The following is a 16,018-nucleotide window of genomic DNA, read 5'->3' on the forward strand; positions in this document are numbered from 1 at the left end:
TACCTCCCCTTGATGTCTAACACCTCTTTTCTTTGATCTATTTATAGCACAACTGCTTGTAAGAGGGCCTGGCTCCATTTCCTCCTTCCCGTTCTTGCCACAGCCACTTCACTTGGTTTGCATCAGCCCCATGACTCATGATCAACGTCTTGCCAGAGCCGATGTCTTCGTCTCGCTTACCGTCTCAGCAGTCCTTATGCCACGGACAAATCCCTCTTCTCTCACTACCATCATGCTCCTCTGGCCTGCCTCTGCTACCTCTCTGGTTCCTCCTTAGTTCTCCTTGCTGGGCCCTCCTCTTACAGATCTCTGGACATTAGCTGTATTCCAGCCGTCTTCTGTCTCTGTTCTCTAGCTGCTACCATCCAACTCCGTGCTTTAGATACCATCTCTCGGACGCCCGGGTGGCTCTGTGGTTGAGCATCTGCCTTGGGCCTAGGGCGTGATCCTGGGGTCCTAGGATGGAGTCCCGCATCGGCCTCCCCACAGGGAGCCTGCTTCTCCCTCTGCCTCTCTGTGTCTCTCATGGATGAATAAATAAAATATTAAAAAAAAAAAAAGGTAAGCGACCGTCTCTCAATCACTCATTTGTAACTCTGGTTGAGACCATCCCCCTCCTCTCTGAAGATACACGACCAACTTGATGCCTCTGTATGGTTAGAAAGCACAGTGATAAGAATGTCTTCCAGTAAGCTTGACATTTGGGGGCCTAAGTTCTTGTTTGGAATCTCCTCAAAATACCACACTGGGGTATCAGGAGGCCATTAAAAGGGAACAAATCTTCTATTCTACCTACTAACTTGTCTGGCTTTATATAGTAGTGAAAAAAATCATCTGAACATTGTCACCTTATGAATGACATAGTTTAATAGGTTGTGAATCACCCCAGAAATTTTTAAAAAATAGTAAAATTATCAGAGAGTCAAATTTAATAATGCCCACTGGAAACCCCCATTTTAGGGAATTTCCAGTTATTTCGGTTGATAGCACGATGTTTTAAACCATGTTATTTCAAATTCACTCTTCATTTCAACATGAATCGTGTATATGTCTGTCTATTTCACTTGTGTATTTTGTTCTATGTCATAGATGGGGTGAAAAAAAGAAGTGTTAATTCATTTTAACTGCATACCTCAAGTACTATATGAATTACAGTTATTATTGCTAAAGCTATTATTTTAACTTTTTTGTATTCTTAACAAATCTGTGTACTGATTTATATTCTTTGGATTCATGAGATACCTGACATTTTTAGAACCCTAAAGCTTTTCTCTGTCCTGTTGTTAGCTACACAAGCATTGTGTATCTTTTTTTTTAATAAATTAATTTTTATTGGTGTTCAATTTACCAACATACAGAATAACACCCAGTGCTCATCCCGTCAAGTGTCCCCCTCAGTGCCCGTCACCCATTCACCCCCACCCCCCGCCCTCCTCCCCCTCCACCACCCCTAGTTCGTTTCCCAGAGTTAGGAGTCTTTATGTTCTGTGTCCCTTTCTGATATTGTGTATCTTAAACAGGAATGTGTAACTATATTTCTGCCTCTGTGAATGAACGAAAATTAAATAAATCAGAGTTAGAATGGGTGCAGAGGTGATGTTTCAACTTTAACAATACCAAGCCATCTGGTGACTAATAGATTACCCATGCTCCAAGTCTGTTTGAATGAGGCAGCTGACAATTCATGTATTTTCAGGACTATCACTTAGGGAGCACAACTAAGACATCTGAGCATAGGAATAGTGTCCTGCTTCCCTAATTCTCTAACTACAGCAGCTGATAAGACAGGCCTGTGGCACTGTGTGTTCCTAATAGCACAAGAAGAAGGAAGCCACCAAGATGAGCTGGGGAGGCTGTGTATCTGCAAGGCTCACATTTAGATTCCAGTTAAGGAGGCTCCAGAAAGTTCTTGCCAGAGTGATGCAATCTGAAAAGAGTTTTCTGTCAATAGAAACTCCCTGTTTCTCCTTTATCCTTTTATTGCCTGTGTTTATTTTGGATTCCAGGAAAGATCAAGTGACTGATGCTACAGTGGCCACCAAGAAATCTGGCTTCTCTTCGTTGCTTCTGGCGCCTAATTCTCTTGTATTGAAAGCAGTTTTTGCTCTAAGAATTTGAGGGGAGGATTCAGTCCTCCTATTTCTCCCCCTTCTTTCGATAGTCTCTTGATATTTCTCTCTGTTTTTCTGTTCTCACAAGGCTTTGCGACATGCTTCACCTTCATGACATCTGTCCCAAGACTTCTTTTCATCCAAACATGTTCTTTCTGTCCTGCAGAGTGGCTTTTCTACTCTGCATTCCACGCTGGCATTATCACCAGGATGCTGAGTGGCCTTAGGCAAGTCATGAGCCCCCTGAGGGCTTCACTTTTCTCTTTGTGAAAGGTAACAGTTTGGGTAGAAGTTTTCTAAGGTCCATGTCAGCTCTGATATTCTTTTCTGAATCCTTTTCATATGAAAGACTTCAAGTCTTGATTGGCATGCATGCATGTAGGCCTGATGCCAGATGCCCCCAGGAATCAGACCTGTCACCCTCCCTGACAGCTAAACTCCAGTGATTAAGTCATCTACCGCTGCACTTGTCAGAGCGGATCAAAGAACTGAACCCGTGTGTTACTAGAGCCAACAAAGGGAGAGAAAGTGCCCTTGAGATGTTCTAGAGTCTTGAACTAGTAGGAGAGGCTGATGAGAGCCATAAAGGATTGCTAGAGTGTTAGAAAGTTTGGAAATTTTGTTGGCTTTCTGCATGTGACTTTAACTTCCTGGGTTTAGATTTTTTTCACTTGTACCAAGAATGAATAGATCAGATCAGAGGTTCTCAACCTCAATGGCACACGAGGAATCTTTAGAAAAATACAGATTCCTCAGGGTCCTATAAGATCCATTATATCAGTCCTTTTGGTCAGGGGCAGGGTGACGGACAGGATGTCTATCTATATTTTGAAAAGTGTTTCGGGTAATTCTAATGTGCACCTAGACTTGTGAATCACTGGATTAGATGATATCCAATATTCATTTTACCTCTGATTTTTTGGTATATTGTAGCAGGGGGTCAGCAGATATTTTCTATAAAGGGTCAGATACTGTTTTTAGCTTTTTGAGCTCTATGGTCTCTATGGCAACTACTCAGCCTTTGTAGGGCAAAGCTAATGTAAACAATTGGGTGTGACTGGTTTTGGCCATTGATCCATAGTTTTGCTGATCTCTGGTCTATGGAATAGAATTTACTTTGGAATTGATGGATCACCAGCAAATCATTTTTGCCCTATATATTAACTAACATATATTTGTTATATATATGTAGCTATACATAAAGGAAGATGCTTAATACCAGGACTTTGGAGAAGCTAAAATATTTCAAAATTAAGATGCTTAGAGAAAATCTTATTAAAATCGTATAAACTTTGAAAAAAATTTTGATATGGTGTTTTAGACTCCTTGAGATTTCCTTTGAAATACTTTTAATGGATATCACATGGACCCAGTTTTATTTATCAAGCACTTGCTGATGGCCTGTCATGTGCTTTTAAAAAATAATACCAGATAGAGTGTAAGTAAGTTCAGGTTCAAGTAATAATATTCGTGTGGCTCAGAATTTTCAAACTATCCATCTCTGGCTCCAAAAGTTAATTTTTGAAACTTGAAAGACCAGAATTGATTTTCTCTACTCTAGTTCTGTTGTGGCTTCCCCGTTAAAAAGCAGTGGAAGTAGAATGTGCCAGTTGGAGAGCCTGTGAGGTACAAGAAGTTAGTAATTTATAATATTGTCTGGCTGCATCATCTTTTCAGTAATAGCATTTCAGTGGTTGCAAAAGTGGCCACAGTGCAGGTGTCTGCACTAGCCACATTTTCTCTTCATCAGAAAGTGTTCTAACCCGCTGAATTGAATGAGTTTCTGCTCAGATGCTGTGATGAGTGCCCATGGCTGAGATGAACTTGTTCTTGGTCAGGGACATTTGGCTATGCTGTGAGTAGCTATAATAGCCTGTCTCAGGGTCACTTTAAGCAAACTAGACTATATGAAAGATGATTGAGCTGAAAAGTTAGTTTTACATTCTATTTACTACATTTAAATGTCATTTTCTAATAATACATATAATTTTGAGTCATTTAGGTAACAATATTTAAGTGTTTTGCTTACCATATGGAAGTATTAAAATATGAAGGATTTTTGTCGATTGTGTCTTTCTTGATATATTTAACAAAGACTAGTCTAGAATTCTTCTCAGCATCGACATGCAAAAAATGTCTTTATTTTATGAAATTAAGTTTCATTTCTGCATTTCTTTCAATCATTTCAAGAACATAATATTATTCTTTTGCAGGATAAGTACAATAAAATATTTTAAATGCATTTGAGCTATTTTTCTGGCAGTTCCATCTGAATGGTAGTTACAATTCTAATTGATCTTTCAGACCTTGTATAGGCTAGCAAATTTCTAGGAAAATTAATGACAATGTAATGCAAAAGTATGCTTTAATTAAAAAAGAAAACTGAATCAGGATTTAACAACCTCTGAAAGTCACCTGTAATTTGGAATTGAAAACATTATGTGTGAGAGCCACTCTAGAGTTATTTATAATGGATGTGGGCTTTGGATACTTTTCCATTAACAATGGGTTTGATTTAAAAAAATTCTCCTCTTGAATCTTGAAAAATTATTAAAGATGATATGAAGATTTTTCAAGATGAAAAAAGTAGAGCAAGAAAATTACTAGATGGAAGAACTTCACAAACAGCAAACTTGATCAATAGCATGTGAAACCAGCAATACAATTACATTGCTAATAAGATGGAATTTTTAATGTTCAATCAAGGATCAATATTTAAATTCCTCTGATTTATTTACCAATAATTCCACATTAAAGATGAAAAAAATTTCCTGTCCCATGTTTTGATAATGAAAAATAGTAATAATAGAAGCAAATGCCCTGAATACATTTCTTTCCACCTTCCTTTATTTTGCAAAAGATATCATTTTTAATAATCTAAGCCTTAACTATAACTAAGGCTATAAATTAACATTGTAAAGGAGAGGGTTGAATTTTTTTTTAATTTTTATTTATTTATGATAGTCACAGAGAGAGAAAGAGAGAGAGGCAGAGACATAGGCAGAGGGAGAAGCAGGCTCCATGCACCGGGAGCCCGATGTGGGATTCGATCCCGGGTCTCCAGGATCGCACCCTGGGCCAAAGGCAGGCGCCAAACCGCTGCACCACCCAGGGATCCCCTAGGGTTGAATTTTGACTGAGGAAAGCCAGAATCAGTAATTACTTTTCAGACAAAAAAAAAAAAAAAAAAAGCAATCAATTTCCTTGCAGGAAGCTAGTAATTCCTGAGAAGGGCTAAGTCATCAAGGATATCTACTAAAAATAGAACTTGAGTGAATTCAAAGTCTTCAACTCTTTCTTGTTATTAATTTATTTATTCATATATGTAATCATTCACATATTCCTTTATGAATTTTTCAAATATTTATTAAGTGCCTATTATTTGCAAGACTATTTTAAAAATTAAATTCCAAATTGCAGTAAATCATAACTATCCAGAGATATATGTTCTTTTCGAAGAATTTAAGCACCTTTAAGAAATACATGAGCTCTTTTATTTCTGTGTACATTAAAGGTGTACTTTATTAAATGTTACATGAATAGATTTACAGAGCAATTGTGTATTTAATTTCATATACAATTTTTATATACAGTGACATTTTCCTCAGCAATGGAAATTGATCTGTAAGTAATTTGTATTAAAAATGTAATCATTTACCGCAGATATAGAAGAGTGACTTAAATTTGTTTGAAGATTATTGTGAGGTCATTCAAAATTTACTGAGCATCAAGGGTCCACTTGCCACCCAGCTGACCCAGAGAATTGTAGACACTTTTTAAGGCAGTTTGAGAGGTGAGAATCTTCAGTAGTGGTTTTGAGGTGTGGAATGTTTTATTATAATATACCAGTTGTACAACAGTGTGCAGTGTTGCTCATAGTTGAAGAAAAAATTTCCCCTTGACATCATCTATTCCTTTGAGTATAGTTTGTCTATTGATGTGTGGCTTGCATAACTAAGAATTAAATGATCACAAAAATAAACAGGTCTATACAGAGCCCATTTATATAAATCCTAGTTAATTCTCTTTGGTTAAGCTTTTAATTATATCCAATTATCCTGTTAGTTCATTGAAAAACCTCCTGACAAATAACCAGGTGACGACGAGCAGCGTCACATCTTACATGTTATTTTGTAAGGAAACATCACACTAATTATGACATTGCCTGCAGGTATTAAGCAAACAAAAATAAAATATTGTTATTTCATTTCAGATGCGATCGGTGAGCCGAGTCTTCAAGTTTATTGACATGCCTACAGAAGAAAGTAAACCACCTACCAAGTCATTCAAACCATCCAAGGATGCCCAACTCTCAAAAGTTACGATTACTGAGAATCGGCATGTGAGGGAAGATGATATCTGGCCCTCAGGGGGCCAAATGACTGTCAAAGACCTCACAGCAAAGTATATAGATGGTGGGAATGCCATATTAGAGAACATTTCCTTCTCAATAAGTCCTGGCCAGAGGGTGAGATTTAAATATTCTTTGCTTTGTTTGACCTGTGTTTAGTAAGTAAATCTCGGTAGCCTCAAGCAATGCCTTGGTAAAGTCCATTGGTAGCATTATTATTATTACAGACCAGGCCAATATTGAATACACATATTTCAAGTTATTAAATATGAAGCCATTATTTTTTCATGAAGACACATCTGGGAAGAAGTTGCTATAGCCGATGTCGAAGAGTTGACTGCCTGTGCTCTCTTCTAGGATTCTTATGGTTTCAGGTCTCACATTTAGGTCTTTGATCCATTTTGAATTTATTTTTGTGTCTGGTGTAAGAAAGTGGTCCAGTTTCATTCTTCTGCATGTGGCTGCCTGTTTTCTCAGCATCCTTTGTTGAAGAGACGGTATTTCTTTTCATTGGAGATTCTTTCCTGCTTTGTCAAAGATTAACTGACTACATAGCTGTGGGTACAATTCGGAGTTTTCTATGGTGTTCCATTGATCTATATGTCTATTTTTAAGCCAGTAAAATAATGTCTTGATCACTACGGCTTTGTATTGTGATATAACTTGAGGTCTGGAATTGTGATTCCTCCAGCTTTGCTTTCTTTTTCAAGGTTGCGTTGGCTCTTCAGGGTCTTTTGTGGTTCCATAGAAATTTTAGGATTGTTCTAGCTCTGTGAAAAATGCTGTTGGTATTTTGATAAGGGATTGCATTAAAAGTGCAGATTGCTCTGGGTAGTAGAGACAATTTAGCAATATTTGTTTTTCCAATCCATGAGCGTGGAATGTCTTTTGATTTGTTGTGTCATCTTCTGTTTCTTTCATCAGTGTTTTCTAGTTTTCAGAGTACAAGTCTTTCACCTCTTTGGTTAGGTTTATTCCTAGGTATTTTACTATTTTTGGTACAGTTGTAAATGGGATTGTTTTCTGAATTTCTCTTTCTGCTGTTTCATTATTGGTGTATAGAAATGCAACAGATTTCTGTACATGCTTTTGTACCCTGCGACTTTACTGAATTTTTTTTTAGCATTTTTTTTTTGGATAGGATCACGTGGATTTTCTATATAGAGTATTATGTCATCTGCAAATAGCGAAAGTTTTACTGCTTTTTACCAATGGATGCCTTTTATTTCTTTTTGTTGTCTGATTGCTATAGCTAGGACTTCCAGTACTGTGTTTAATAAAAGTGGTGAGAGTGGGAGAGTGGACATCATTGTCTCGTTCCTGACCTTAGGGAAATAGCCCTGTTTTTCCCCATTAAGTATGATGTTGGCTATCGGTTTTTCATAGATGGCCTTTATAATGTTGGTATGTTACCTCTAAACCTACTTTGTAGAGGGTTTGTATCATTAATGGATGTTGTACTTCATCAAATGCTTTTTCTGTGTCTATTGAAATGTTCATATGGTTCTTCTCTCTTATTGACGTGATGTATCATCGTTGATTAATGTTGACTGATATGTGAATATTGAACCATCCTTGCAACTGAGGAATAAATCCCACTTGGTCATGGTGAATAATTTTTTTGAATCTATTGTTGAATTTTGTTTGCTAGTATTTTGTTGAAGATTTTTGCATTTATGCAATATCAGGTGATATTGACTTGTTCTTTTTTTTTTTTGTGGTGTCCATATCTGGTTTTGATATTAGGTTAATGGTGGCCTCATAGAATGAATTTGGATGGGTTTGTTTTTTGTTGTTTGTTTTTCCTTTTCTATTCTCTCTTCTTGAGAAGATGTATTAACTCTTCTCTAAATGTTGGTAGAATTCACCTGTGAAGCCATATGGTTGGTCCTGGACTTTTGTTTTTTGGGAGTTTTTTGATTACTGATTCAGTTTCTTTGCTGGTTATAATTCTGTTCAAATTTTCTATTTCTTCCTGTTTCAGTTTTGGTATTTATATGTTTGTAGGAATTGATTATTTCTTCTAGGTTGTCCAATTTGGGGCATATACCTTTTGATGATATTCTCTTATGATTGTTTGTATTCCTGTGGTGTTGGTTGTTATTTCTCCTCTTTCATTTGTAATTTTAGAGTGAAAACAGTTTTAAATCAGCACAAATGGAAAGAGTAGGTTTTAGATTGAATTTGTCCCTTCTATTAGAATGAGGTTGTGTACGTTAGAACTATGTAAAATTATTTGCCTTTGTCCCTCCCTTGCGTTGAGAAAACACACAATTAAGTTTTCTCTTTTGCTTTGCACATCAGTGAGTACCACAAGCAGCTGAAAACATCCTTGGGACCACCAGGACAGATTCCAAAAGTGATGTCAAGTTACAAACAATAGCAGCAAATAAGTTGACATAAACCAGAGTGAGAAGCCTTGGTAAATTATTTCCTTTCCCTCCTCCTGACATCTTTCCAACCCTTTGCTTCACCGATGCTAACTTGCTTGCTAAATTAAATCCAACTGAGTCCTACGAGTGTGACAATTTGCAGAGTCCTCATTTCTTTAGGTAGTTTCCTTGATGTGAGAGTAATAATAAGAGCTGCTGTAAAATGAGGAAGAAGCAGTATGCTTAGGCATTTCATGTTCTCAGAAACTTTATATAGAAAATAGGCCATATGTGTTCACTAACTATTCTTTGCAAGGAACGGTAGGTGCTCTGAGGGAATTGAAAATTACTTATGTAAGGCTATGGATCTTGCCATCCAAAGAGAGAAGCTAATGTTTATCAAGTGCTTATCATGTTCTAAGCACTGTCTAAAGACATTTATTTGCTATCACATTTGATCTTATTATAATCCCAAAGGTAGATACTATTACCCGTTTTGTGCAGTGGAAGAAACTGAAGTTCAATTAAGTGAGTGAGTTAGCAGGGATCTTAAACTCAGATCTGTCTGACTTTAAAGTTCTTTTTCACCTGCTTCCCTTAAAAGTAGAAAAAGAAGGAGCCAAAGGAGAGAGAGAGAAAGGAAGAGAGAAAAAGAGATATCTGTCCCAGAAGATGACCCTCTAAGGGGAAATGCAAGATCCAGTAAGAACTGAAGCAGATCACTGTGAAGTTAACAAAGCTTAAATTTCAGAGTTTACTTGCCTGAACCCCTTCCAAGGCCATGTACTTAATTTTATATTTCTAATTTTGAAATCTTTATTCTTGGAAAGAACTCCTCCTCCATATTGTATAAGCCTCAGGTTCCAAAAACCCTTGTTATACCCTTGAATAAAAGATACATAGGTATAATACAGAGGCAAGGAGGAAGCAGTTAGTATCAGTTGGCTGGGAGTTGTGCTATTCAGGGGAAGTTTTCCACAGGAAGTGGCATTTAGAAGGAGACTTTGAGACTTGAACTGTATATTTGAACAAGCAAAGGTGAGTGAAAAGGGGTAAGCAGAGGGAATAATTGAAGGCATGGGGCATGTACAGGAAACAATGACTAGTTTGGTCAGATTGGAGGATGCATAAAGGATAAAGTGGAAGACATACCTAGAGCAAAATAATGGGAATTATTGATCTTGGGAGCTGAAGTAACAAAGGAAGTTGAAGACTCAGAAAATCTTACTCAGTTTTGTTCCTGAGTAGTCTTTGGTCATCTTCAAGAGAGCAGTGATTCTCAAAGTGTGGTTCCCTGGCCAGGATCATCTATATCACTCAGAAACTTGTGAGAAATGCATATTCTTTGGCCTCATTCAACCCTACTGAGTAAGAACTCTGGGTGTGTAGGGACAGTAGTTGGTATCACTGATACATTCCCTTCCAAGAATGAGAGCCCAGTTTAAGACAGTCATTAGGTGTAGAGAAATGAAGGTAGAAGTCCAACTGCAAAGTGTTAGGGAATGGGGGAGTACTGAAATGAAGAGTTCTGTAGAGCATTGACATTGGTGTGGGAAAGGGGTAGCAAGACCACCTGCCTAAGAGGATGGCTATATGGAGGCTCTTTTGCCTTTGCACTATAGAGATTTTGGTTGTTTTGTTTTGTTTTGTTTGTTTTTTGAGACAGAAGGAAAGCAGATAGCTGGGGTTAAAGAGAAAGATGAGTAAAGAGTTGGGCAATTAAGATCTTTTAAAAAAAAGAAGAGTTGGGAAACTGCAGGTGTTCATGTTATACAGCCTTGATCTTTTAAGTCCATAATAAAGCAAAGTCGTGGGAATTGAGTAATGTCAGTCCTGTAACTTTGTTTTTCTTCTTCAGTATTGTGTTGGTTACTCAAGATCTTTTGCATCTCCATATAAACTTTAGAATCAACTTGTCAGCTCCACAAAATAACTTGCTGAGATTTTTTAAAATTTTTTAAAATTTATTTATGAGAGAGAGAGAGAGAGAGAGAGAGAGAGAGAGAGAGAGAAAGAAAGGCAGAGACACAGGCAGAGTGAGAAGCAGGCTCCATGCACCGGGAGCCCAACGTGGAATTCGATCCTGGATCTCCAGGATCGCGCCCTGGGCCAAAGGCAGGTGCCAAACCGCTGCGCCACCCAGGGATCCCACTTGCTGAGATTTTGACTGGGATCACATTGAATCTATAGATAAAGTTGGGAAGAATTGATATCTTGACAATATTGAATCTTTCTTTTCACGAACATGGACCATTTCTCTATTTACCTACTTTTTCTTTGAGTTCATTCATCAGAATTTTGTGGTTTTTCTCATCTAGATTTTGTATATTATATTTTCTTACATTTATATCTAAGTATTTGTTTTGGGACTGCTAATGTAAATGGTAATATGTCTTTAATTTCAAATTCCACTTGTTCATTGCTGGTATTCAGCAAAGGAATTGATTTTTGTATATTAACCTTGTATCCTACAACTTTGCTGTTAACACTTATTAGTTCCAGGAATTTTATTGCTGATTCCTCTAGATTTTCTATGTTTATGATAATGTCATTTGTGAACAAAGACAGTTTTGTTTCTTTCTCCCCAATCTGCATGCTTTTAATTTCCTTTTCTGGTCTTAATGCCTTAGCTGGACTTTCCAGTATAATGTGGAAAAGGAGTTATGAGAAAGGATATCCTTGCCTTGTTCCTGATCTTAGCAGGAAGTCTTTTGAGTTTCTCTCCCTTACGTGCAATGTTAACTAGAGGGTCATTATAGATGTCTTTTTCAAGTTAAGGAAGTTCCCCTTTATTCCTACTCTGCGGAGTTTTTCTCAGGAATTAGCATCGGATCTTGTCAAATGAGTTCTGCATCTATTGATACAAATTGTGATTTTTTTCTTAGTTTAGGCCATTGATAGAGTAGATTATATTCATTTTGAATTTTGAACCAACCTTGTGTATCTGGAATAAATTACACTTGGCCATGGTATATAATCTCTTTGTACGTTGTTGGATTGGATTTGCTAATATTTTGTTGAAGATTTTTGGTTCTATGTTCATGAGAAATGGTCTCTAATGTCTTTGCCTGCTTTTGGTTGTTGGTGGTGGTTGTTAATGTAGGCCTCATAGAATAGTTAGGAAGTATTCCCTCTGCTTCTATCTCCTGGAAGAATTTGTAGAGGATTGATAGAATTTCTACTTTAAATATTTGATAGAATCCACCAGTGAATCTATCTGGACCTGGAGATTTCTGAATTGGAAGGTTGTTAAGTATTGATGAAATTTCTTTAAAAGATATATATGTCTATTTAGATTGTCTAATTCTTGTGTGATTGTTGGAAGATTGTATCTTTTGAGGAATTGGTACATTTCATGTAGATTTTCAAATTGCTGGACATATAGTTGCTTATAGTATTACTTTATTATTCTCATATGATGGGATATGCAGTGATGTCCTCTCCTGCAATTATAATATTAGTAATTTGTTTAATTACTAATTCCCTTGTTTTTTTCTTAGTTAAGCCTGGCTAGAAGCTTATTAATTTTATTGATCTTTTTCTAAGAACCAGCTTTCACTGATTTTCTCTACTTATTTCCTATTTTCAACTAGGTGATTCTGCACTAATTTTTATGATTTCTCTTCTGCTTTCTTTCAATGTAACTTACTCTTCTTTTTCTAGTTTCCCATAGTAGAAACTTAGACTATATAGAAACTTAGAATATTTTAGATTTGTCTTCTTTTCTAATATATGCCTTTAATGCTATAAATTTCCCTCTGTACTGCTTTCACTGCAGCCACAGGATGAGCTGTGAGTTGGAGTTGGGTATTTTCCTTCCCTAGATCAATTGGGTTCCAATAAAAATCCCAGAAGGTTAAGCTCTGATAAAATAGTTTCTCTTGAGGGCAGTCTTATGAAGAACTGAATTCTCTAATGCTCTGGAGTATTACAAAATTGTTGCTTTCTCCCTCCTCCTACTGGATGCATCAGGGATTTTTCTGTTTTTCACTGTGAAATGGTAAACATCGTTGGGCTCCTGGAGGTAATATTCACAAAATGGCCCTTCTACAAATGGCCTCCCCCTGACTTTTTTGCCCTCAGACTTGTCCACATTGAGCCTCCAGTAATTTGTCAGTTACGGTTTAGAGATTTTTACCCTGATTCTGGTTTCTGTGAACTTTCTGATCATGGTTTCTTCTCTCATAAATTGTGGTTCTCTATATCTGTGTGTCTTTCCATTTATGGTGGTTATGGTTTGTTCCGTGTCTTCACTCTCTAACAGATGGAAGAATTTTGATTTTTCAGTTTGCCCAGCTTTTTACTTGTTAGGACAAAGTGATGACATTCAAGTTCCTTATATTTTGGTCCAGAAATCAGAAGTCCTATTTGTCATCTTTCAATCCCTTTGCTTAGCACAGTGCCTAGTTTACTATATGTTAAATGCATGCCTGAATGAATAGCTTGTACCTACTTGTAGGTGATATGATTGGTTAGAGTATGAACTGATTGTTAAAATATTATTTTGAGGGATCCCTGGGTGGCACAGCGGTTTGGCGCCTGCCTTTGGCCCAGGGCGCGATCCTGGAGACCCAGGATCGAATCCCACATCGGGCTCCCGGTGCATGGAGCCTGCTTCTCCCTCTGCCTGTGTCTCTGCGCCTCTCTCTCTCTCTCTGTGACTATCATAAATAAATAAAAATTTTAAAAAAAATAAAAAAATATATTATTTTGAGCCGGTCTGTTAAGATTATTATTTCTACTGCCTTGCCCTTAGAACATATAAGAGCATCTTGCCGTCTATAACAAGATGTCCCAAACATACTTTTTGCATGCTGTCTCAAGAATATACTAAAATTCAGTATATTATCTTGATTATTCAACAATCCTACAAGATCAGCTGTGGTCTAATTCATCTTCTTGAAAAAAGAAAAAGAAGAAAAGATTTGAAAAGGACTTAAATAGGCATCTCTTGTTTAATTTTTAATGGATTTCAGCATTTTTGCTGGGATGGTGTGCCTGAGTCCATTTGAGCTGCTGTAACAAGATATCATAGGCTAGGTGGCTTATAAACAACAGAAATTTATTTCTCATAATTCTGTCTGGGAAGTCCGGGATCATGGTGCCAGCAGATTCATTGTCTGGTAAGAACCTACTTCCTCATAGATGTTTGTCCTGTCATTGTAACCTGATACAGTGAAAGAGGTGAGAGAGCTTTCTGGGATTTTGTTATAAGGGCATTAATCTCATTCATGAAGGTTCCACCCTTATGACCTAATCGCTTCCCAAAGGCCGACATATGAATTTGGGGAAGACACAAATATTCAGCTCATAGCATGGTGAAAGATCTTTAAAATCAGTATTTTATGTAAAAAAGTTATTCAGTCTTTATGTTAAAACATTTTGTCCATAACAGTTATCTTAGGGAAGAGGTGTCTTATTATCTTCTTTGCTCCTAATTTAGACCTTTACTTCACAGAATCTGTACTTTAAATTTTATTTTCAGTGCATGAGAAATAGAGCAAGATTTTTACAACTTTTACTGTACTTTCAAGTAGTTGTTTTCTTAAAAGCTTTTGATTTTTTGCTGGAATTTTAATATCCAGATTACCTTCTCCCCAATAGAATATCTCTTCCTTTTTCCCTTTTCTTTTCCTCTCAAAATGCAGACTGGGATTCTAATTTGGAGCCAGGTCCTTCATGATAAACATAGACTTATCAAAATGCCTTAGGTGGTAAATTGTGTCTAACACAGTACTGGATGGTCTTCTAGTTAAATAGGTATTTAATAGTACTTCAAGGTCTATTCTTTTGGGTGAGCTTCCCTGCTTTCTTTATTTGTAGACTCTTCAAAATCCTGAGATGCCAGAAGCAATTTAAACAGTGTCAAGGGTAAAACAAGCGAACAAACAGTGTCAAGGGTTCAGATGATGTCTGTTTGATTTGTGAAACACATATGGCATCCTGTTGTGATAGAAATTGGTATTTAGTAGCTGAATCATTCAGTAATTAACCTTAGAGTTATGAGGAGCATATTCTCAAGAACTTATGCTAAGAATTATATTTCATTAATGGTAAATATATAAAAGGTACAGTAATTACCACTTTAGAGATCTAGATTTCATCTTACTTGGTATCTTGATTTCTGGAAACCACAGAAGATGAAAAATAAGTATAGTAGGTTTCCATCTGTTGCAATACTAAAATAGTGGCTCAAGCACTTTGAAAAGAATGTACTGAGACTGTTCTATTCATGGTACGGAGCAATTACAGCTAGCACCGAATTCAACATTGTGTAGCTGTCCACATAGTATTTTGATTTATCTTGATCCAAAATTCTCAGAAAGGAAGTTCACTGAAGTTACTAGAAATCACTGACTTGCAATTAGGATATACCTTAAAAGCTTACTTGCGGGAAGTACCCTGGCCTTATTCAATAGATCACTGAGAAGCCTGGAAAAACAAATCCCGGAAAAGAATTATTATGTGCCAATTATATAAACAAGAAGACTTTGTTATATATGGACCAATAAGATTCCTTGCAGCTAGAAACATGTCAGACACGATGCAGTATCCTCAGTTCAATAATATAGAAGGATCAGAGAACAGCTACAAAACTGGAAAGCTAAACAAAAGATTTATAATTTGCCTCTCAATTAAGCCTTATATCAACATAAAAACTGAATTCTCTAGAACTTTCACTATTTGCTTCTTGAAAGGGAACATGGTCATTTATCCTAGTTATTAGAACCTTGGCTAATGATATAGATATAGAGGTCTGGTCCTCAAGATGGTTTTGATAAAAAAAATTTGTGATACAGTTTTGTTATTTTTTATCTATTTATTTTTTAAAGTTTTTATTTAAATTCCAGTTACTTACCATACAGCGTGATATTAGTTTCAGTTGCACATATAGTGATTCAAGACTTCCATACAACACCTGGTGCTCATCGCAAGTGTGCTCCTTAATCCCCATCACCTATTTAATCCATCCCCCACCCACCTCCCCTCTGGTAACCAGCCGTTGGTTCTCTGTAGTTGAGAGTCTGTTTCTTGGTTTGCCCCTCCCTCTTCTTTTTCCCCCCTTTGCTTATTTGTTTTGTTTCTTAAATTCCATATATGAGTGAAATCATATGGTATTTCCCTCTCTCTGACTGACTTAGTTCACTTAGCGTAATACTTTAGCTCCGGGGGGGGGGCACCTG

At 36.8% G+C, this 16,018-nt stretch overlaps 1 protein-coding gene across 1 annotated transcript in view; it reads left to right on the forward strand.

Annotated features, from left to right (window-relative positions):
• Window positions 1–16,018, forward strand: part of CFTR (CF transmembrane conductance regulator) — a 161,217-nt gene that overhangs the window by 120,716 nt on the left and 24,483 nt on the right. Inside the window, exon 22 of the mRNA XM_055314679.1 lies at window positions 6,325–6,579. Coding sequence (XP_055170654.1) covers window positions 6,325–6,579 — 255 coding nt within the window. The remainder of the gene's footprint in view (window positions 1–6,324; window positions 6,580–16,018) is intronic.

Source organism: Nyctereutes procyonoides, unplaced genomic scaffold, assembly GCF_905146905.1.
Source record: "Nyctereutes procyonoides isolate TBG_1078 unplaced genomic scaffold, NYPRO_anot_genome, whole genome shotgun sequence".
Lineage (NCBI taxonomy): Eukaryota > Metazoa > Chordata > Mammalia > Carnivora > Canidae > Nyctereutes > Nyctereutes procyonoides.